Source organism: Hyperoodon ampullatus, assembly GCF_949752795.1.
Source record: "Hyperoodon ampullatus genome assembly, chromosome: 1".
In the NCBI taxonomy this organism is placed as follows: domain Eukaryota; kingdom Metazoa; phylum Chordata; class Mammalia; order Artiodactyla; family Ziphiidae; genus Hyperoodon; species Hyperoodon ampullatus.
Genome location: NC_136914.1, coordinates 31,235,994 through 31,258,480, shown reverse-complemented (window position 1 = coordinate 31,258,480; position 22,487 = coordinate 31,235,994). Strand labels below are relative to the sequence as shown.

General features: G+C 42.5%; 1 protein-coding gene across 1 annotated transcript in view; it reads left to right on the top strand.

Annotated features, from left to right (window-relative positions):
• Positions 1–22,487, top strand: part of RAPGEF2 (Rap guanine nucleotide exchange factor 2) — a gene marked incomplete at both ends in the record, with an annotated part of 245,323 nt that overhangs the window by 59,297 nt on the left and 163,539 nt on the right. Inside the window, one exon of the mRNA XM_079727404.1 lies at positions 21,619–21,689. Coding sequence (XP_079583530.1) covers positions 21,619–21,689 — 71 coding nt within the window. The remainder of the gene's footprint in view (positions 1–21,618; positions 21,690–22,487) is intronic.

The following is a 22,487-nucleotide window of genomic DNA, read 5'->3' as shown; positions in this document are numbered from 1 at the left end:
GTCTGTTAAAAGATTCCCCCCATAAGGTAATTATCATGTCCATCATCTCACATCTGTATCTTTTTTGTTGTTTTTGAGAATATGTAAGTTCTACTCTTAACACATTTCAGTTACGCCATACAGTCGGCCCTCTATATCTGTGGGTTCTGCAAATAAGGGTAGAAAATATTCAGAAAAAGAATTGCAGATCTAAACAGCAACACTTGAGTTTGCCTAGTGGTGGCAACTATTTACATAGCATTTATATCGTATTAGGTATTAAAGTGATCTAGAGATGGCTTAGTCTTAGGTTATATGCAAATACAGTTGACCCTTGAAGGATGAGGGGTTTAGGGGTGCCCACGCTCCATTGGTGCCCCCTGCACCTGTGGCTCCACATACTCGGGTTCAACCAGCCTCAGAGCCTGTGGTCCTATAGTACGGATCTAGTGAACCAAATCCAGGTGTAAGTGCACCTGTGCAGCTAAAGCGCATGTTGTTCAAGGGTCAACTGGGCTGCACCATTTCATATAAGGGACTTGAGCATCTCTGGATTTAGTACCTGCGGGGGTCCTGGAGCCACTACCACGCCCTGCCAACCCCCCACTGAGCATGACTGTGCATTGTTGTCAGCCATAGTCACCGTGTTATGACCGTGTTATGGTTGTCAACCATTATCCACCGTGTTGGATCCTCAGACCGTATCCATCTTATAACTGCAAGTTTGGACCTTTACCATCCTCTCCCTATTTTCCCCACCCTGTAGCCCCTGGAGCCACTTTTCCACTTTCTGTTTCTACATGTCAGTGATACTGTGCCGTGCAGTATTTGCCTTTCTCTGTCTGCCTCATTTCAGTTAGCATGACACCCTCCAGGTTCATCCATCTTGTTGCACAGGACAGGATTTCCTTCTTTTTAAAGGCTGAATAATATTCCATTACACACAAATAAAATCTCACGTTATATATATGTATACATGTATGTGTATGTGCATATGTGAGAGATATATATAGATATATATAGATATAAAATGTGATTACATATACACACCTATATTATCTATTTCACATTTTCTGGATCTGTTCATTCATCCACAGACACTTAGATTGTTTCCATACCTTGGCTATTGTGAATAATGCTGCATAAGTCCATATTTTTTACATTATAGGTTGCAGAAAACAGTTTGGTCTTACATGCAAAAATGAAATATCTGATTAAAAAATGACGTTCATTCTTCTTAAAATCCATGCGTTGAATCAATCCAGTGGGACCGTCAAAGGCAATCCAAGGAAATTTGGTATTAAAATTAATTTATTTAAATTATTTAGTGGGCATGAAAATGAGAATTACCTTTTTCAGTGAACTGGAAGAAACATTCTGTTCATTGACTCAACACATTTTAATTGAGGACATATTATATGCTAAATGCTGTATAGTTTAAAAAAGGTGTAGAGATGGATGTGCTGAACGGTCAAAGAGGATCTGGAAAGAGTGGACAGAGAACCGTGGAGGCCGTTGCGGGTGTCCGGGTGAGTGTGAAGCAGCAGTAGGACACGTAAGATGGCCAAAGCTTGAATCTTAGGCCCTGGAGGGTGCCACTTGCTTCGAGTATAATTAATATTACTTTGGTTTGTGTCAAGATATATAGTAGTTTAAAAGTGACAAACATTTTTTAAAAGTGATCTGTTGTGATTGGACTTGTATTTCTAAATATAAAATGCTACAAGCATGCACTTAATTTTAGATTTCTGGAAGGTTATATCATAGTTTGAAACGACACTAGGACTAATGGTAAGTTTTCATTAAAGTACGTATTCCTTTAGTTTTAAGTTTGCTGGTCAGGTAACCATATCATGTGTCACTCCCAGTAATTTTCTTTCTTTCTGTTTTTTTCTTTCTTAAAGGGGAAAGAAAGGGAGAGGGAGTGGGGAGAGAATACGAATGAATCTGGGAATATGATAATGAATTTGAATGAGAGGCGTGAGTATGGGAATATCTGTTTGGGATTTGAAAATTCTGCTGTAGCAGATACATAATCATCTCGCTTATTGTGGAGTTTGTGTGTGTATGTGTGAGGTGGGGTTAGCAGTTTGCACACTGTCTTTGATTTCTTTTCCTTTGGCAATTGTTAGATATAAAGTATCTGCACGTGGGATTGTTACAGAAATTAGAGATGGTAGATGTAGACCATACAGTACAATGCCTGGCATATAATAGATAGTTGTTATTGTTCATAAGTATTAAGTTACCCTTCATATAACATGGTTGGTACAGTCAAGTGATTTAAATAATGCCTTGAAACAATAGGTTTGAAACCAATATTCTTGGTAATTTTTATTACTAAGCTGTGGAGACATGGCATCTCTACAAAAATAATAGAGCCCAATATCCAAACAGTAAATTGAATGCTAGATCATAAAAATACAGATGTCCATTGTGTTTTGTGACCTAGTCTGGTTCACTATTTTTGTATTAGTCTTAAGGAAAACAAGGCTCCAAAGCTCTGAAATATTGCAAACACACAGAATGGTACAAAAAACAAGGGTACCCTGCTGAAAATCTTTAATATTATATACGCCTGCTGAAAACCTTTAATACTAGAATATATTCTGCAAACTTTAAAAAAAATCTAACACAAAGAGCCTTCTATGTTCCTTGAAGGAATTTGTTTCCCTTTGAGGGGAGAAGGTCTGTGGGATAAGTTTATTTAATATGACATCAGTTGAATAAAGCCAGCTGTGAGTAATTATATCTGATATTTGATTTCCAGCTGTTTTGTTGAACTATTATTGGCTCTCAAGGTATTTGGATATTAATTAAATGATGACTTATTGTGAAGGAGTCTTGTTTAAGGTAATGTTGCCTCAAATAGAACATTTAAAATGGGGCCACCTGGTGCAAAGTTTTAATTCTTTCCGGTGTAGCTGTTATTTTAAAGTCTAGTATATTTTTAACTCAGAGGAAAATGTACAGCTCAGATCTGTTTCAGCAGCGGTTTTCTCTATACTATATATGTATACATGAATAGAATTAAATGTATCCGCTCTCTGTCTAAAAGTTTTTCAAACTCAGGTTATCATCAGTGAAGAACTCATGTCAGGTTGAGCACAGAAGCAGGTATTTTGTTTCTGTTTTTTAGCATGTTGGCCATTGTACCGTCAAACTGCATAAGCAGTGGATATTGTGGGAGATTTGAAAAAAAAAATCACGGGATAAGAGAAAGCAGCCACAAACAAAAGAATTGAAGAAAGCGAGGTAAGAAATTGGTAGTAGGAGCTGGACAGTTGTGGGTTAGTCCTCCAGGGATGTCGGGAAAAGAGCAGAGGCCTGAACTGGAGACCTTAGCAGCTCTGGCAGGAGGCACGTGGAGGTGGGTGTGTGCACAGGTCCAGGCTGCGCCCCCACCCCGGAGGAGAGACACGTGCGTCATGCAGGTAGCAGTGACCAGACGCGCCTTTGCCCCTCCTTCTGCATCGGGACCTCGGTGCCTCACGCTGTGAAGTGATCTGAGCCTCAGGACCAGCCTCACCACAGCAGCTGGCCACGGGGCCTTCTGCTGCTTGGGTTCAAGAATCCAGCACTTCTAGACATTTCCTAGGGTCAAAGGCGAGTAGGAGGGAGGTACGAGATAGGGTCCCTCCCTGGGAGCGTACGGTCTTACCCAGTATTGCTTGTATTGCCCTGTTCCTGCAGGTATTTCATGTGTATGTTGAAAAATACCAGCAGTACAAACGAACGTATATGGTCAGTTGCTTATGACTGAGAAGAGGGGAAGGGAGCGTGCGGCAGAGTGGCCTGAAAAGGCCTCCCGGAGGGTGTGAGTGGAGGTGCCCATCAGGATGGGTGGGCAGGAGGCTGGGAGACAGAGCAGCCTCCAGTGGAGGCTGGGGCAGAGGAAGTGGGAGGAGGCTGGGGTGGGACCTCGGGGGCACCGAACCCGCTTGTGTGACAAGATGCAAATCTGCGATCCAGGCAAGTGTTCCCCTGGTGGAGGTGACAGCCTCTAAAGCTGTCCAGGGCCCCTTATTTTGTTTGTGTTATGCATGATAAAAGGGAAGAAAGCCCCGTGAAACTGCCCATGCCATTGGGAATAGAATGGAAAAAAGAGTGACAGGAAGCTTCACGGGACTGAAAAAACTAAGTAAATGTGTGAAAAAAGAGAAAAGAGCCGCTACAAGGAGCAACGACGAGTTGGAAGATAGCTTCTCAGGTTTTCACTGGAAGAGCTGGGCCCCTCGAACCTGCGGCAGAAGAGAAGAGGAGAGATCGGAAGATGTAGCTAGTCTTTGGGGGTGAATATGATGTGGATTTCAGCTCCTATTTGAAGTGATGCTCCAGCAGCCTCAAAAGGTAACCGATCAGGGGGTGACGGGTGGTCTGTCAGAGCAGTCAGGGTCGAGGAGTTACTTGTAAAGATGGGCTGAGAGCAGACACGGTAGTGAAAGGAGCCTTACACAGAAGAGTGAGGTTCGAGGACCAGCCCAGTCCTGGCGTCGGGGAGACCCGTGCAGCCTGCAGAGCCCCTCAAAGGGCCCGGGAGACCCAGGGGGAGGGGTGGGCAGTGCTGCCCCGCCCCTGACGATTCATGCTCTCCTCCCTTTGCTGTCTCTCCTTGTGACTGCTCATTGCTATCCAACACTTTTGATACTTTGCTTAGTCAGTCTCTTTGCTCCCGCTGGACCCGCATGTCCACAGGTCAGGGGGTTTTGTCTGGTTTGTACACTGGTGAATCCCTATAGTATCTAGAACAGTGCTAGGTAAAGGGTGGAACAGGCAATGCTAATTGGTTTGAAAGAGATCCTTGGTGATCTCTGAGAAAGGGATTTCAGTAAACTGAAGGGCAAAGATCACATTCTAAAAGGTTGTGTAATAACTGGGTAGTTGAGAAAAGGGGTAAGAGGGATGAACCTCTCACTCCAGAACCTTGGCAGGGAAACAGAGCTGCTGCCATGAGGACTTCGGAAGGTGGTGAAGGAGGGTCAGTGGGAAACCTCTGCGCTTCTAAGAAGAGAATTGGAGAGAATGGGGAGAGCCCAGTGTGGAGGGCTGAAACATCTGGGGGTGTGGTTGTTGCTTGTGTGATTCCGTACGGATGCTTGAATGGTTTACTCATTTCAGAAAAGACACAAAAGGTGGTGAAGGAGAAAAAGTCTTCATTCCGTTTTTTTTTTTTTTTTTCCTGTTCTTTTAAAATGTGCAAACATTTCATTTTCACTCAGGATGCTAATACTAACGGCAGAATGGACATGCGTATTTGGGGGTGTTAGGAGGACTTCAGTGCTACCAGACTGTTTTCTGCATTTCAGAGTTTTGCACTGAGTGTTCCACTCAAAAGTTAATTGGCCCCCTTGGGCAAGACCTGTATGCATGGCTGGTGGAATCCCCACCAGCATTATGAAGTAAGGGGTTTCACAGGTTACTTGTGGATCACTTCAGTGACAGATAATTATTACCTTCCCGAATAAAACAGTGCCTTGGGTCCAGGAGAATAAGAAATGTAACAGGTAGTCTTTATCTGCCGTATAGTTTAGGGTTAAGGAGGGATAAATGACACACAGGGACAAGTAGTCTAATGTAGTAGATTTAGTCCTATAATTATCTGATGTTTGAGTTACTAACGTTTTCCACTCAAAATGAGGATTAGCTGTAATGAAGTGAAATTAAAAAAAAGGCAGGGATGAATATATCTAAATAATATCCTTCACATTTGTCACATTTCCAAGTGACACAGTTCTTATGAAAACCCAGGGCTGTTGCTCAGAACATTTTTAGACCATATCATGGTGGTGTTATTAGAGTTGCTTAGTGAACCCCACAGGGAAGTTACCTCTTTACTTTTGTATTTTAATTGTATTTTATTTTTGATCCCGCTGGAGCTTACATGACCAACTCATTCCCTAGGCTTAGTTCTGGGTGAATGGTGGATGTTCTCAAAAGCCAAAGCTCCCAGAAATAACTGCTAGTGATAATATGCAAAAAGAATGTGTTTTCAGATATTCTGGTTTTAAAAAATTTTATTGAAGTATAGTTGATTTACAGTGTGTTAAATAACTTCTGCTGTCCAGCAGAGTGATTCAGTTATACATATATATATACATTCTTTTTCAGATTGTTTTCCATTATGGTTTATCACACGATATTGAATATAATTCCCTGTGCTCTGCAGTAGGACCTTGTTGTTTATCCATCCTGTATATAATAGTTTGCATCTGCTAACCCCAAACTCCCAGTCCATCCCTCCCCTTGGCAACCACAAGTCTGCTCTCTATGTCTGTGAGTCTGTTTCTGTTTCGTACTTAAGTTCATTTGTGTCATATTTTAGATTCCACCTGTAAGTGATATCACATGGTATTTGTCTTTGTCTAACTTACTTCACTTAAGTGTGATAATCTCTAGGTTCATCCATGTTGCTGCAAATGGCATTATTTTGCTCTTTTTTGTGGCTGAGTAATATTCCAGTGTGTGTGTGTGTGTGTGTGTGTGTGTGTGTGTGTATGGCACATCTTCTTTATCCATTCATCTGTCAGTGGACATTTAGGTTGTTTCCATGTCTTGGCTATTGTGAATACTGTTGCTGTGCACATTGGGGTGCATGTATCTTTTTGAACTATAGTTTTGTCAGGGTATACGCTCAGGAGTGGGATTGCTGGATCATATGGCTACTCTATCCTTAGTTTTCTGAGGACCCTCCATACTGTTCTCCATAGTGGCTGCACCAGTTTACATTCCCACCAACAGTGCAAGAGGGTTCCCTTTTCTCCACACCCTCTCCACCGTTTGTTGTTTGTAGACTTTTTGATGATGGCCTTTCTGACCGGTGTGAGGTGATACCTCACTGTAGTTCTCATTTGCATTTCTCTCATGATTAGTGATGTTGAGCATCTTTTCATGTGCCTGTTGGCCACACAGATGTTCTTCAAGCATATGTAGCCTCTGCGGACGGTCAGCTGCTGGGACTGACTGAGGACGGTGGTGCACGGCCTGTGATCAGAGAGGGAGCGGCTCTGCCCCCGCCTCCCCTTCTCCTCTGCCTGGCTCTGTCCCAGTTCATCCTGTCGTTGGCGCTTGGCTCTGACAGTAGACTGGGTGCAGGGCAGTGTGGGGCTCAGGCCCCCCGAGTTCAGCCTAGCCGGTGGTTCTGTCAAGTTGGGTTTCATCCCCAGAGGCATGCAAATGTATTTGACTTTTTGTCAGAGGGCATCGCTGTATAATTTATTAGTGAGCTGTAATAAATTTAAATAACTCAATCAAGATATACTTTGGGAATGACACTGCTTTTTCTAGTGGTCAGAGGACTTGAAGCTAAGTACAGGGTCTAATCACATTTTCTTGTGCATGGTAGGTACTCAGTGGCAAGTTGTGAAGGGTGAGGTTATAGGTATTTATGATTTCTGGTGTCATTAGTTCACTGTGTGTGTGTGTGAGGGTCCCGGGCCCCCAGGAGAATGTGTGTGATGTGATGTAGATAAACCTTCTGATGAACAGCTGGTGGTGGTGATGGAGGGTGGAGAGCATTTGTTGAGTCTGGGAGTTAGAAAACTTGTTTTCTGATGCCTGTGGCTTACAACTGAATTTCTATCTCGCATTGTAGTCATCTGTGAGGGAGTTTATGGGTCCTAACAGACGGAGTGTCTTTCTTCTTTTTCCTTGTTGTTTCTAATTCTTTGTTGATTATCTTTAAAAAAAATTTTTTTTTTTGGAGTATAGTTGATTTACAATGTTGTGTTACCTTCAGGTGTATAGCAAAGTGAATCAGTTACACAGATACATGTATCTATTCTTCTTCATATTCTTTTCCGTTATGGTTTATCACAATATTGATATACCACAGTATATAGATACTGGTTTATCGCAGTAGAGTTCCCTGTGCTATACACTAGGTCCTGATTAGTTATCTGTTTACATATAGTAGTGTGTCTTTGAGGACCAGGATTTGGTTGAACTGTCTCTAGGACGGCGCCCGGCGCGGGTCCGTGTGCACAGCAAGTCTCCGTGCCTGGGATTTCCCTGTGAGCCAGGGGAAGGGTAACGTCTAAACAAACAGATTTTGGGGGTCTTCTCTCCCCACGTTCTCTGTTGAAATTTGGGACTCAATAGCAGTTGTCATTGGTATTAGGAAAAATATGAGCTGTGTTTAGGATTCTTTATTTTCGAGTCCAGCTGTTCGCTACTTCTTGCAGCATTGTGTTTCACTTTAAAACCCAAAATCACCTAAGAAGACACAAAGGAAAAACTTCACAGAGCTATTCCGAGTATGTCGCCCGGACGTCTCTGCAGCGTGCCCGGAGAATTCCTGATGCCTCCTTTGCCCTGTGGCACCCGACCGCCTTAGATTTCCATCCTTGTTGTTAAAAGCCGTGTGATAAAGAAGGTAGTTGGTGCTCAGAAGGTGCCTGCTCTTTGCCAAGGCTCTGTCCTTGGCACTTTGCGAATCTTCCTTTAGATACCATCATCCTCTCCAGTTTGCAGGTGAGCAAACAGGCACAGAGAGGCTGAGTGGCTGCCGGGGGCGCAGAGCCAGGACCGGGGAGCAGAGCGTCCAGGGAGAGGTGCCCGCAGGGTGCACCCCCATCGCCTGCCCTGCCCGGAGCATCTTGCTACATTTTCTGAAAATTTTCCGTTCTATTCCAAGGCCCGGCATTCCACCAGAAGATTATAATGTTTAGAGATTTCTGTAATAAAAATGATTGAAAAATCTCTTTTTGGGGGGAGGGTCAAAATACTTAGTGTGCTTTTCTCCAGAAAGTTTTGAGAATGAGAGCTGGAAGTAAGAGGTGAATAATTTGGGGAATTTGCGGTCACCCCTCATCCCCGCATTAGCGGCAGGCTCACCTAAGTGGGCTCCCCAGGTTCTTAGGTTTCATCCAGTGAGACCCTTGACCCTCCTGACCACCACTCAGAAATTGAGGTGCCAACATAATGTGGGCAGTTACAACAGATTTCTTCTACTAATGATATTCCAACAATGAATTACTGTCACCTAGTATCAATATGGTTTCAAAGGATGACATTATAAAAGCAAAAAGAAGCTTGTGAAAGTGGCAATGATCCCCAAAGGTGAGCTCTTTACGTTGAGCCCCTCTGGCTCATCAAGAACCTCACACAACACCCTTGTTTTTTCACTTTGCCACATGCTAGGGAAGGCCTTCGTATGGACCTACGTTTGGAACCCCTTCACGAGGCTTCTTTGAAATATGTCCTTTACCAGGAAAAGGAAATTTCACAGCTTCCTTTTCCTTCTTCCGATGTGGATCCTCTGGTTCTGGGATGAAGTAGCTGATCAACAAATCCACCTCCCCTTTATCGCACTGGCCCTGAAGTGCCAGGCGTTCTGAGTTCTGGATGTAGTTTAGGAAACGTGGGGCTGGGGGCCGCCTTCCCACCTTCCTTCTCATTCCCCTTCCGGCTGTGATGGCTCCCCCACCGTAACCAGCTTCACCGAGGGCTCTTTGTCTCCTCCTGATTTCTGGAGGGTCTTGGTAATGATGCTCGAGGTCTCCGGGTGTGTGTGTGTGTGTGCGTGCGTGCGTGTGTGTGTGTGTGTGTCAGAGCATTGCTGTTTTGATGGCCAAAGGGCTCTTGATTTATGATATTTATTTATGAATGTGATGGAGTCCAGTGTATAGATCAAATATACACATCCACGAATTTAAGCTGTCAGATGTGCGTGGTACATCCTGTATAGTCGGGGGCAGTAGGACAGCTATAAAGTAATGATGTTAGATGTTAGCTTCCAAGGAGAGTTTGAAACATGATTGAAAGGTAGGATGCTTCAGAAACTACGACCTGCTGTGCTTTCTAGTGGAGCACTTGATTAGAATTATTTATATATGGACAGATCTGAAAGAGATCAATTTTGAACAGCATCTAAAATGTCTTTAGTGTTTAGTTCATTTCTGATGAACATAGTTGGAAGGCTTTAATTGCTTAGGTAGAATATTCTCATGTGCTTCCCCTGTCCGCTTGAGAAATAAAAAAAGTTTGAGAACCAGTAATACTCTTGGTGGTTGACTGCTCGGTAAAACATTCAAGATGGGAAAAACATATGTCAAATTATTTTTGTCTTTTGTCCTGGAAAAATAGCAGCAATGACGTTTTCTATATTTAAAACTTGCTTTCATATGGGAGTGCTTCCTTTCTGCCAAGAGGCTGTGGAGAGCCCGTGTCCTCAGTGACCTGCTCTGCTTTGCTTTTGTTACGCCAGGACTGTGCGAACCCACTCCTGTAGGGATGCTCAGGCTGGCACAGTGAACAGTTCCAAATACACACCTTTCAAGGAGCCTCTGCAGTTAGGTGGTCTTTGGAACTGGGGGCGACCTGAAGGTAGTTCTGCAGCCCTGGGCCCTTGTTGCCCAGGTTTTCGGTGGGCTATGCCCCCTCTACCCATCTGCACCAGCTCGGTTCCTGCAGGGCTTAACCCGAGCCAGACCATCCCTGGGGAACGAGTGCCGCACTGGGCCCAAGGTTGTAACTGTGTCCTTAGAGGAGAACTGGGTGGAGGGGGCATATTTGGCTTTTTTTTTTTTTTTTAATTGAAAGGGAAGATGGTCCAGGAATCATTTTATCCTGGGGGGGGGGCGGAAGTGTGTGTGTGTGTGTGTGTGCGCGCACGCACGTGTGTCTGTGTGTGTATGTATACAGCTGATTGACCTTTCCGGTTGTACTTAATCACATGTTTAAATGTTAACTTAAAATGTGCTCATTCACTGCCTGCTCACTTATTCACGGAAAACAAAAACCAGACTGGCATTCAGTTCACGGCAAATCATTTTTCTAGTGCGTTCATCTGTGTCCGTGCAATTAAAATTTGGCTACACATTTTGCAGTCTGAGGGCTTAAAATAAAGTAGATACTTCACAATGAAGATCCGTTGTGATGTTTGTTCCCGCTGCCAGAGAGATGTGAATTCGGGGGAGGTGTCAGCTTGGTCCTGGGCATTTTTCTGAAGTGGAAATACACATACTGACCCTTGAAAACAGGACTGAAGTGGACTGATTTAGACACTTGATATTTTTCTTATTTGTCCACAAGATGAGTTTTTAGTTACAGTGAAATTGTTGATTTTTTTTCTAATGAGAAATTTTAACCTTCACAGACCAAACTTACTTGCTGTTTTCCCCTCGGACACGGCGGCGAACGCTGGGGCGTAACGTGTGTCTCAGTTGCTAAACATAACGCTGCCCATTTAGGAGCATAAGAGCTGCCACCGGATGGCTGTTGTTGCTGAATCATTTAACTCTCACAGTTTCTTCAATGAGGATGAGGATTGCGTGCGAGACGTCCTCTGCTCCTTAGAATTTAGGAAGTACCCCTCTGCCTTCTTCAGCTCATCTCCCCTCACTGTGAGTCTCCTGGGCTCCCTGCTGCCAGCCAGAAACAGGGGAGGCATGCTTAACCCCGAGGTCCGTTTTGTAATTTTCATGGCTAATTCAAGAGGTACTTACCTTATAATTATCCCTGTCTCAAGTTTAGGAACTGTTCAAAACCTCTTCTTTTTTAAAGATATAGGAACATCTGAAGAAATTTTGGACAAACAGAATAGCTTGAACCTGTATGTTTTACTTCTGGAATTCCTCATCCACATGTCTTGTAAAGATGCAGCCCTCAAAAGCCTGGGGCTGAAGGAATGTATCCAGGCTGAGTCTAGATGACCAGTAATATAATCACCAGGTTTTCCTGCGGTTTTTTCTTTTTTTTTAACATTTTTATTTTCCTGCGTTTTGATATGTGCATTTGAATGAAATCAAAGCTCTGGGGGATTGTCTTCCTTTCGGGTATAAATTAGTAAGCTCAGAAACAGCCTTCATGTGATTTAGGGTTGAAACTGCTACTTAAGAACAAACTTAAGAGTTTTACTGAATCACTTTGCTGTACAGCAGAAACTAACATAACATTGTAAATCAACTATACGCCCATAAAAACTTACTTAAGAAAAAAACTTTATTTTTAGGACAGTTTTAGATTTACAGAAAAACTGAGAGGATAGTACAGAGAGTTCTCTTATGTCCTCCACACAGTTTTTCCTATTATTAATATTTTACAAGGATGGTACACTTGTCACATTTAATAAACTGATACTGACACATCAAAAAAAAAAGTTTTACTGAAAGTCATGCACTCCACCATGGATTTTTCCTTATATTTCCCTGAAGTATGTGATGATGTAATTTCCTGGGGTATGAAGCAAGAGGGCCCAAGACACCTCAGCAGTGTAGTGATTGGACATTTTTGTTTTAAACGCTCTGGTTCTTTACCAGGGTGTGTAGGGTTGAGGGCGGTGCCTGGTTTAAAATAAGATTTCTCCCTGCTCGGGATGGTAGAAATGAAGTGACTTTAATGGGAGTGTTCACGGGCCTGTTCCCTGTCCCCCATCCCCTTTCATTAGGAGCAGAAGAGAAAGGACAGTCGTCGTCTCTGAGCCACCCTCAGGGATGCTGTAAAGATCCAGTCTCGTACTTACGTGTGCATGAACAGTGGGCGCGCCTTGTGAGACCCAGGCCTAGAGGGACCGCCGTCCGCTCTGCCGCCTGGTGGCCGTGTGCACGCTTGCGTCAGTTTGTCCGGGTACCGGGGCTGAGAACACCTTTCCCTGCCTTCCCTTCGTCCCGTTACTCCCAGGACTACCGTTCGCCCTAGGGTCTTGCACACCACCAGCCCTTCTCTTTCCTGGCCACGCAGCCGGTTGCTAGATGCAGAGATGAGAAAGAGGTGTAAAAGAAAGCAGTGACTTTGGGGTGTCTGTTCTCTGGCCGAGGAGATAACAGGTGCCCCCCCGGAAGGTAAAACGGCTGCACAGAGCACATGTGGGGTTCCCCGTGCGGGTGTGCAGTCCAGGAGGCTGTGACGGCTCAGGAGGGGGGTCCCTGCGGGCAGGGGGTTTGAGGGGCTTTGTGTTGGGCTGTACCATGCGCTGCCGGCCGCGTGCATGGAAGGGGTGTGAGGGTCGGTGATGGGGGCTCTCCTGGGAAGCCAGCCTGGAGAGCCCAGGAGGCAGGCGGTGACAGGCTTCAGAAGTGCGAGTGGGTCTGCGCTCTGTGGGCGGCTGGCACCCCTCTCCGGTCCCACTGGATGTAAAAGCTGGATTGATACAGCAAGCCATCCAGGGGTCCTTGACATGTTTCATGAATAAGTCACTTGACTTTTTTTTTTGGATAGAGATACATACGAAAAGGATGCAGTGATTTATACAAAATCTGATGTATATAAATTTCAGGGATATTTAAAATTTTGTAATTCTTGGCATTACCGTGTGCCTGTCTGCAGATCTCATAGGTAAGGAAATCAGCTACCCCACTTTTCAAGGGTCTGTATGTGCCGTGTGTCGTTATGAAACTATATGTCATTTTGGTGACACAGCCCAGCCAAGTGGGTGGAATCAATGCTGGCATGCAGACAGAGTCTCAGTAGCACGTGCAGGGCCTCACATCTGGCAGCAGTGGGGCGGAGGACCTGGGCTGTGCTCCATTTGACACCAGCGCTCATGTTCTTTCCACTGTCTTTCCGAGGATGGCCTTTACATGTTTCAGCGTAAAGAAATGTGGCCTCTCCCGGGTAAAACTTGTCAGCTTACCCCCGTGTCGGTAGACACAGCAAAGTGTGCAGACTTCTCCCCCTCCTGGCCCTCCCCCGTGCGCTGTGGCTTTGAGCTTGAGCCTTGGATAGTCTAGCTTTTAACGTCCTTGTTAATATCGTTGAGAACGTAACTCTAATTCCTTGCTAGTGGTCCCCGGCCAGGAAGGCTGCGTTACCTTCTTGGCTTGGTGAGGCACAGCAGTTGGCTCAGTAGCATGCTTCCTGGTCCCGGCAGGGCAGGCAGGGCGCCCAGGCCACTCACCGCGTGGGCCTCCATAGGCCGCAAGTTCTAGCGCGGTCTTGGCCTTACCTTCTTTGATGTGATTGAGATACAGTCTTTCTAAAGGAATCAGCCGTACTTATTTTTTGTTTTAAAAAATTGGTGACTGGAAGGTTGTACCTTTGACCACCTCGCTTCTGATTATAGTTCAAATATGTAGCTTCATAATGTGAAACAAAACTCACTTTAAAGGAAAAGGATATATTCTTTCTCATAGTACAGTGCAAAATATGCGTCTGTGGAGGGTGGGGTGGGAGGTGGAGGATGTGTCTCCTCTTTCAGCGCTTCAAAGATTGTGTTAAAATAGACAGTAAGTTGTTAGCCAATCCCCATGCTGCTAAGCAAGGGAAATTAAAACCTGGTTTTTGGTGAATTATAAATCTGCTCTGAAGCCGATTATATCCTGAGTGAACCTCTAAGGAGGTGCCAGAGAATGTGCCCAAGATGTGGGAGCTCTCCCTGACTTCTTCCCATTGAGCCTGGCTTGTGTTTACACACTCTGAGCAAGATGACCCTTTAGGTTGTGAACAGTCATTCTCCTGAATGACTTAGAGGATGCTTTTGGGTTTCGATACATTGTTTACATTTGGGATTAAAAAAAGAAAGTCTTTTTCATGGAAAACTGCATTCCAGTCGGCTGGTCAGTGTTCTTGTCTGCTGGGCTACAGTGGTTTTATGACTTTTCTCTGCCTTCAAATAACATCTATTTTTAAAAAAGGATGTCCTTTCTAGAAAAGGCCTATTGTTCTGAAAAATGCTGCTTCCTGGTTAAAGCAATTTGTTCCTGTTTGTATCCAGGACTAGAGAATTTGGGGGGGAAATAGCTTATATTTTTTGAGGGCCCTTTAAAATAGTAATAGTCAAATGGGTTTTATTTGTTCTGGGAGGCGCGGCGGGGAGGCTTGCAAGTTGTTTGCAGATCATGGTTTCTGGACAGAAATGACAGAATTTGATGCTTCAGGTGATGTAGTGCTGCAGCATTTTTTTTTTTTTTCCTATAGTCAAGTTTGTTGAAACATAACTTCACTCTGAATGTCTCATTTGTGTAGAGAGAGAGGAAAAAAAAAAAAAAGAACCCAAGAGTGTAAGTCCCTGAAAGGCACACATTTCCCTGTTCCTCTTATGAGGAAGCTTGCTCTGAGATGCTGCCCATGTGGCAGGTACTGGTTTGGTTTGAGCATCAAGACTCCTCAGCACCCACCCTTGTGCCTTTTTGTTTCCTTGCTGGGTGAAGGCCGTTCCTTACCAACTCCTAGGTTATTTTAACAAAGGCCAACCATGAAGGGGAGATGAGGGTTGAAACCTCCACGTGGAAAGTGGAGGAAGCACGAGGGGCGAGCTCGGAGGGGTCAGGCAGCTCCTGGCAGAGCCTCTGTCCCCGAGTCTCCTTCCTCGCGCCCCCGGTGTATTTTATTTCTGAAATCTCCTACCACCTAGAGACTGTTCCTTTTTGCCTTTCAGTGTCATTCACGTCACCTGCAATCCCTCATCACTGATAAACCTGCTATTTGGCCACCAGGCTCTGTGTTGCAGGGAAGTGTGGCTACAGGGTCGGCCTTCTTTTAGTTTGCAATCTCCCCGGCTCATCTCTGCTCAGTTGTCTTTCATCCCTTGGAGTCCGAGAGCAGAGATTTCCCAGTGCCTTTTCCCTAAGCTTTCCTACTTACCCAAACCTGTGCTGGTCCCAAGTGAAACATTACATGGACTTGTTTGTTGCCTGCCGTCTAGATGTCAGTTTCTTACTGTTCCTTCTGTTAGTTACAAAGAAGAGATCTCAGGTTGAGGTGGAATTTATTTGTAAAGAGTCTAATTCCAGCTAGATGAACCAGCCTTCCACCTGAAGGCTTCGTGTTAGAATAATGATGTCTGCGCCTCGAGTTTCCAAGCTCCTCGTGGCATAAACCAGGTAAAAGTTTCTTCTGAGATGACTTTTTCTAAGAGTAATAGAGAAACCCTGGACATAATTGTTGAGTTCATTGAAGAAGCTCATGGTCTGGCCACACATCTAAAATACGCGACACAGTTGCACCAGATTCTTTGGTTCTGTATTGCTTGACTGAAACATGTTTAAACTTACTCTGCCCCCGAACATGAGGATTATGTGAGGTGCAGGTGTTTTATTTATGCAGCTACACACAGACAGAAGGACAAACTGCATTTTAAATTTGGTCCTGCAGTAATGGTGTAACGCACACGCTCAGTGCATATTACAGGCCCCGAAACAGCTTCCTGACCTGTCACTTATGTCAGCGCATTATTGGTAAGAGCACGCAGTGGTCCTGCACGTTTTTATTAACTAATAAACAATTGTATTGAATCTGCAGGTTTTAGTTATGCATATTGTCTTAAGATGAAGAAATAATGGTAGTAGTTACTGTTCATAGATAGATTCTGTGTAATCATGAAGGTTATACATTCATTCTCAAAGTTGCTAAGTTTATGGATGCAATGCTGACACTCGTAATGGGCGTGACATCATAACTTATCCAGGAAGGTGCCCTCGTCCAACTAGGAAACCCCATAATGTTAAAGAGCGACAGATGAATAAGGTGCCACAGCATCAAGGAACGTGCTTTTTTGCTTGGCTTCTGCTTTGCTGGGTTGAAGGAGAAGACACTCCGTTATTTCCAGGCCTGTTGTCTTTGAAGGGTTAGGGCTGTTCTTTTCCTCCACTCTGATTCGAATCTTCCAAATTCTTGTTCCTTTCAGGTTTTTCTCCCTTCTCCAGCTTTCAAAAAACCCTATTTCTTTCTACTCCTTTCCTAAATAGACATTTTTGGTCAGTGTAAATATTATATTTGCCCGATGAAGGTTAATGAACATAAATAGTCTTGTCTGTTTGCTTAGATGGAAGTACTGTGGGCCTTGGGCAGCTTATAAGGGGCTGATTGATATTTCAATGAAAAGAGTGTTAAGACTTTCGTGTTAGATTCAGATTATAAACTCTTCAGAAATGGGAGGGTGGCCTTCTGTGCTATGTAACGACTGCAAGTAGCACATATTTGTAATACCTAAAATAGAATGTGAACCTTAGCATTATTCAGAAGAACTTTCTATTATAAGTATTAAAGAAAACTCATTAATTAGGACATTTTTTATTGGCTTTCCCTACCTGCAAATAGAATATTAAGATTGGGGTATGACTGCTTCTAAAGAAGGGATTTATTACCTTTAGGAATGCACACTGTTAACTGGATGGTGGGGAAGGTTTTGTTTTAGCTTTCTTATTTGTATTGCATTTTTAGGTCTAGACTTAGATTTCAATCTATAAATAGCTTTTAAAAGACTTATGGGAAATAACAAAACTACAGATGAATAAAGTTAAAGCCCATCAGTTTATTTGAAAGTTGACCATAGAGGGCGACACTTTAAATTTCTAGTATTAATAAATTTTAAATTGGGACAATTGAGAATTATAAATGAGGTACTTTTTTCCTCTTAACACATCATAATATTGTTTTCAGGTGTGCAATAATATATTTTAGGCTGAAAACCTTCTTGGAATCCTCTTAGAAAGGTTTTGAATTCCTTACCTAGTTATTCTGTGAGTCACTGTCCCTTCCCTGTGCCCTTGATATAGGAAATCTAAGTGCACAGATAGTTTGAATTGTTCTCAAAGGTATCCCTAAGGTTGCAGAGATTTTTTCTTAATCAAAAGAGAAGATTAAATTTAACCAAAGTAGTGCAAGATTTGTACACTGAGAAGTAGAGAACATAGTTGAAAGAAATTAAGGAGCACCTAATTCAATGGAAAAACATCCCATGTCATAGATTGGGAGACTTAATACTGTTATGATGGCTGTACCACCAGAACTGATCATCAGATTCAGTGCAATCCTTATTAAAACCCCAGCTGGCTTTTCTGCAGAGATGTACAAGCTGATTCTAAAATTCAAATGTGAACACAAGGCACCCAGAAAAGTAGAATAAGGTTGGAACACTCACAGTTTCTGATTTCACACTTGCTCCAAAGTTGCATAAATGAGACAGTGGTTGTGGAATGAGGATGGAAATACAGACCAATGGAATAGATCTGAGTCCAGAAATGAACACTGACATTTATGGTCAGTTCAGCAAGGGCACCAGTACAATTCACTGGGGAAACAATAGTATTTTTAACAAAGGGTGTTGGGATAACTGGATATCTGCATGCAAAAGAATGAACTTGGACCCTTACCTTACTGAATATGGAAGTAATTAAAAATGGATTGTAGACTTAAAGAGCTAAAGCTGTGGAAGAAGAAGCTCTTAGAAGCAAATATATTAATGAATTGTTGTGACCTTGGATTAGATCATGGTTTCTTAAATGCGACTCTAAAAGCCTACGCAAGAAAAGAAAAATAGGTAAACTGGACTTCATCAAAATTAAAAACCTTGTGCTTCAAAGGGCACCATCCAAGAAAGTGAAATGATTGGCCACAGAAAGGGAGAAAATATTTACTGATAATGTACCTGATAAGGGTTTTCTATCCAGAATACATAAAGAATTCTTAAAATGCAATAATAAAGACACATAACCCAATTAAAAAATGAACAGCAACTGACAAAGGATTAATCTCCCAAATATACAAGCATCTCATGCAGCTCAATATCAAAAAAATAAAGAACCCAGTCCAAAAATGGGCAGAAGACCTAAACATACGTTTCTCCAAGGAAGATATACAGATGCCCAACAGACACGTGAAAAAATGCTCAACATCACTAATCATTAGAGAAATGCAAATCAAAACTACAGTGAGGTATCACCTCACACCGGTCAGAATGGCCATCATTCAAAAGTCTACAAACAGTAAATGCTGGAGAGGGTGTGGAGAAAAGGGAACCCTCTTGCACTATTGGTGGGAATGTAAATTGGTGCAGCCACTATGGAGAACAGTATAGAGGTTCCATAAAAAACTAAAAATAGGACTACCATATGGCCCAGCAATACCACTACTGGACGTATACCCTGAGAAAACCATAATTCAAAAAGGGACATGTACCACAATGTTCATTGCAGCCCTATTTACAATAGCCAGGACATGGAAGCAACATAAGTGTCCATCACTGGATGAATGGATAAATAAGATGTGGCACGTATATACAATGGAATATTACTCAGCCATAAAAAGAAATGAAATTGAGTTATTTGTAGTGAGGTGGATGGATCTAGAGTTTGTCATACAGAGTGCAGGAAGTCAGAAGGAGAAAAACAAATACCCTATGCTAACACATATATATGGAATCTAAAAACAAAAAGGTTCTGAAGAACCTAGGGGCAGGACAGGAATAAAGATGCAGACGTAGAGAATGGACTTGAGGACACGGGGAGGGGGACGGGTAAGCTGGGACAAAGTGAGAGAGTGGCATGGACATATATACACTACCAAATATAAAATAGGTAGCTAGTGGGAAGCAGCTGCATGGCACAGGGAGATCAGCTCAGTGCTTTGTGACCATCTACAGGGGTGGGATAGGGAGGGTGGAGGGAGACGCAAGAGGGAGGGGATATGGGGATATATGTATATGTATAGCTGATTTACTTTGTTATACAGAAGAAACTAACACAACATTGTAAAGCAATTATACTCCAATAAAGATGTTAAAAAAAGAAAGAAATAACCCCTGGGGGAAAAGAAAAGTGAACAAAGAATTGAATAGGTATTTACCCAAAGACGTACAAATGGCCAATAAGCACATGAAAAATGGTCAGCACCCTTGGTCATTAGTGAAATTCAAATCAACACCTTCAAACACACCTGGGAAGGCTAAAATAAAAAAGACAGACGTTAGTGTTGACAAGGATGTATGTGGAGAAATTAGAGTCCTTAGACCTTGCCGATAGGATTATAAATGCTGTAGCCACTTAGGTAAACAATTCGGCAGTTCCTTGAAAAGCTAAACACAGTTACCATATGAATGATCAGTTCTACTCGCAGGTATATATATACCCATGAGAACTGAAGACAGGTGTGCAAACAAAAACGTATGCATGAGAATTCACAACAGCATTATTCATACCTGCCATAAAGTAGGAAGAACCCAAATGTCCGAAACAAACTGTGGAATCTCTGTAATGGAGTATTATTTGGTGATACAAAGGAAAGTGTCGTTACCTGCTGCAGCCTAGATGAACCCTGAAGCTGTTAGGCCAAGAGGAAGAAGGCAGTCACAAAAGGTCGTGTATTTCCTTTGTGAAATTCCATTTACACGAAATGTCCAGAATAGGCAAATCCATAGACACAAAGTAGATTAACAGTTGCCAGGGGCTGGGGGAAGGGTGGATGGGGAGTGAATGCTAAAGGGTGTGGGGTTGCCTTTTGGGTGGTAAAAATGTTCAGGAATTATGGTGGTGATTGACGAACACAAACCATGGAATTATTCACAAGTGATAAATCTTGAGTTCTAGCGAGTCCCACAGCCCTGGGCCCACTCACAGCGGCTCATCTCTAGGAGGAGGGGGCAGCCCGGGTGGAGCCAGGGGCCAGGGAGGGTCGTGCCCACCACCTGGATTGGGTCCTGTGCACAGTGCGGCTGTGGCCCCCTGCAAGAAAAAAAGAAAAGAAAAGAAAATGATGTGTGAATTATATCTCAGTAGAGCTATTATTTTAGAAGACAGAGGGTAATTTTACAAAGTTCTTAAAATACATTTGTTTTACATTTTGGCTAAGTTTTGGGGGAGGAGTAAATGTAGATTTGTATTCTTGAGATCAGAAACTGCTAGATATTCACTGGAGTCTTTCTTTTTAAGTTTGTTTTTTTAAATTTTTGGCTGCATTGGGTCTTTGTTCCAGCTCGTGGGCTTTCTCTAGTCGCGGCGAGCAGGGGCTGCTCTTGGTTGTGGTGCGCGGGCTTCTCATTGCGGTGGCTTCTCTTGTTTCGGAGCACAGGCTCTAGGTGCGTGGGCTTCAGTAGTTGTGGCACGCGGGCTCAGTAGTTGTGGCTCGTGGGCTCTAGAGCGCAGGCTCAGTAGTTTTGGCGCACGGGCTTAGTTGCTCCGCGGCATGTGGGATCTTCCCAGACGAAGGCTTGAACCCATGTCCCCTGCATTGGCAGGCGGATTCTTAACCACTGCGCCACCAGGGATGTCCCCTCATTGGAGTCTTAAAATACTAACTTCTGTACACCCAAAACTTATATAATATTGTACATCAACTATACCTCAATTAAAAAAAATACTAATTTCCTGCTGGCTTGTCATATAAATGAATATAAGCAGGATTTTGAATTTTTACCTGTTCTAAACGTTCATGAATAACTATGAATCTTTTTTCTATTTATTGTAATATGATCTGGAAAAGCAAGGCATGTCTCTTTTTCTAAAAGAGAATATTTAAATTTAAATATTTCTGCATATAAGAAACGTCATTTGGTAAGAATAGAAAACAATTGAATTCATGCTCATTTTTAAGTGTAGGCATGAAATAACATGCATTAATTTTATATTGACTAAGAAAATCATTTAATGATGGAATTGGTAAATATTTATACTTTAAGATCAAAACTTTACATGTGATATTTTGATGTAGAAGCTGGGAAATAGGTGATAACAACTTATGAGGAATTTATTTTGTAAATTTGAGCCAATTTAGTTTCTATTTTAATGGCCTTTCTATGTATCCCAAAGGCAGTTGTGATGCATGACATTTGTGCAGTCCAGCATTTCTCTTAATAATGTGATTTTTGATGTCTAAAAAACTTGTATTTAAAAAAAAGCTATTTTAAATTTGGTCTGTAAATATAATGACTTATTTTAGAAGCCTCTTTCCCCGACAAGTTTAATAATTTCTGTCCTTTTTTTCAAACAGGATCTGGAAATAGTGTATTCCTATTTACATGGTATGGAAGCCTTATCCAACCTGAGGGAGCATCAGCTTAGGTAAGTCATTTTAATATGAATAACAATAGGATGCTTGGATTTTATGTGATTATTTATTATTGTTTAGAAGTAGGATTAAAGATAACTTACTTGTGAAAACTCTGCCTCATCTGGCCTTGTAAGTTTTACATCCATATAATAATTTCTGACATTTCTGCCATAGGGATCACCTCTCTGCTTCCTGTCCCTCTCCCTGCCCTACCCACCTGAAGTTAATAAACACCACTTGGTGAATACACCAAAGGAGCATTATTTGCCATCCTGGTAAATAAAAATCTACTTCCTAGCACTCAGCTACATAAGAAACCAGAATGTGTTTAACTATTCCAAGAATGATTCAGTTCACTGTTTTAGTATGTTTTAGGTCTTTATATATAACATATTTATTGCATTAAGTTGACTGCGCTTTTCTGGGAAATTCAGTTTGTACCATAGTTGTTTTTTATATAGTCCATTCATATAAAAATCTTACCACTTCTCTTGTACAAGTGATACAGCAACCTTATTTATGGTTATCTGGGCTTACATTAAAAGATCAGAAACATCTTGTATAATCCAGTGATTAACTGGAATAGAAAATAAAGGACCTTAGGAAGATGGATTACATATAAACACCAACTAGGACGTTATGGGAAAGTTTTGTTGTCTCCAGCTCCAGCTACTTTTGATACCAGCAGTTTTTAATTATGAAAGGAATACTTGTTCTGTGTATTTCCCCTTTACTCTTTAAACACTAGTTAATTTGTGAGCATGTCAATTTCATATTTAGTTGTTAATTGAAAAAAGTGTCAAGAGGAT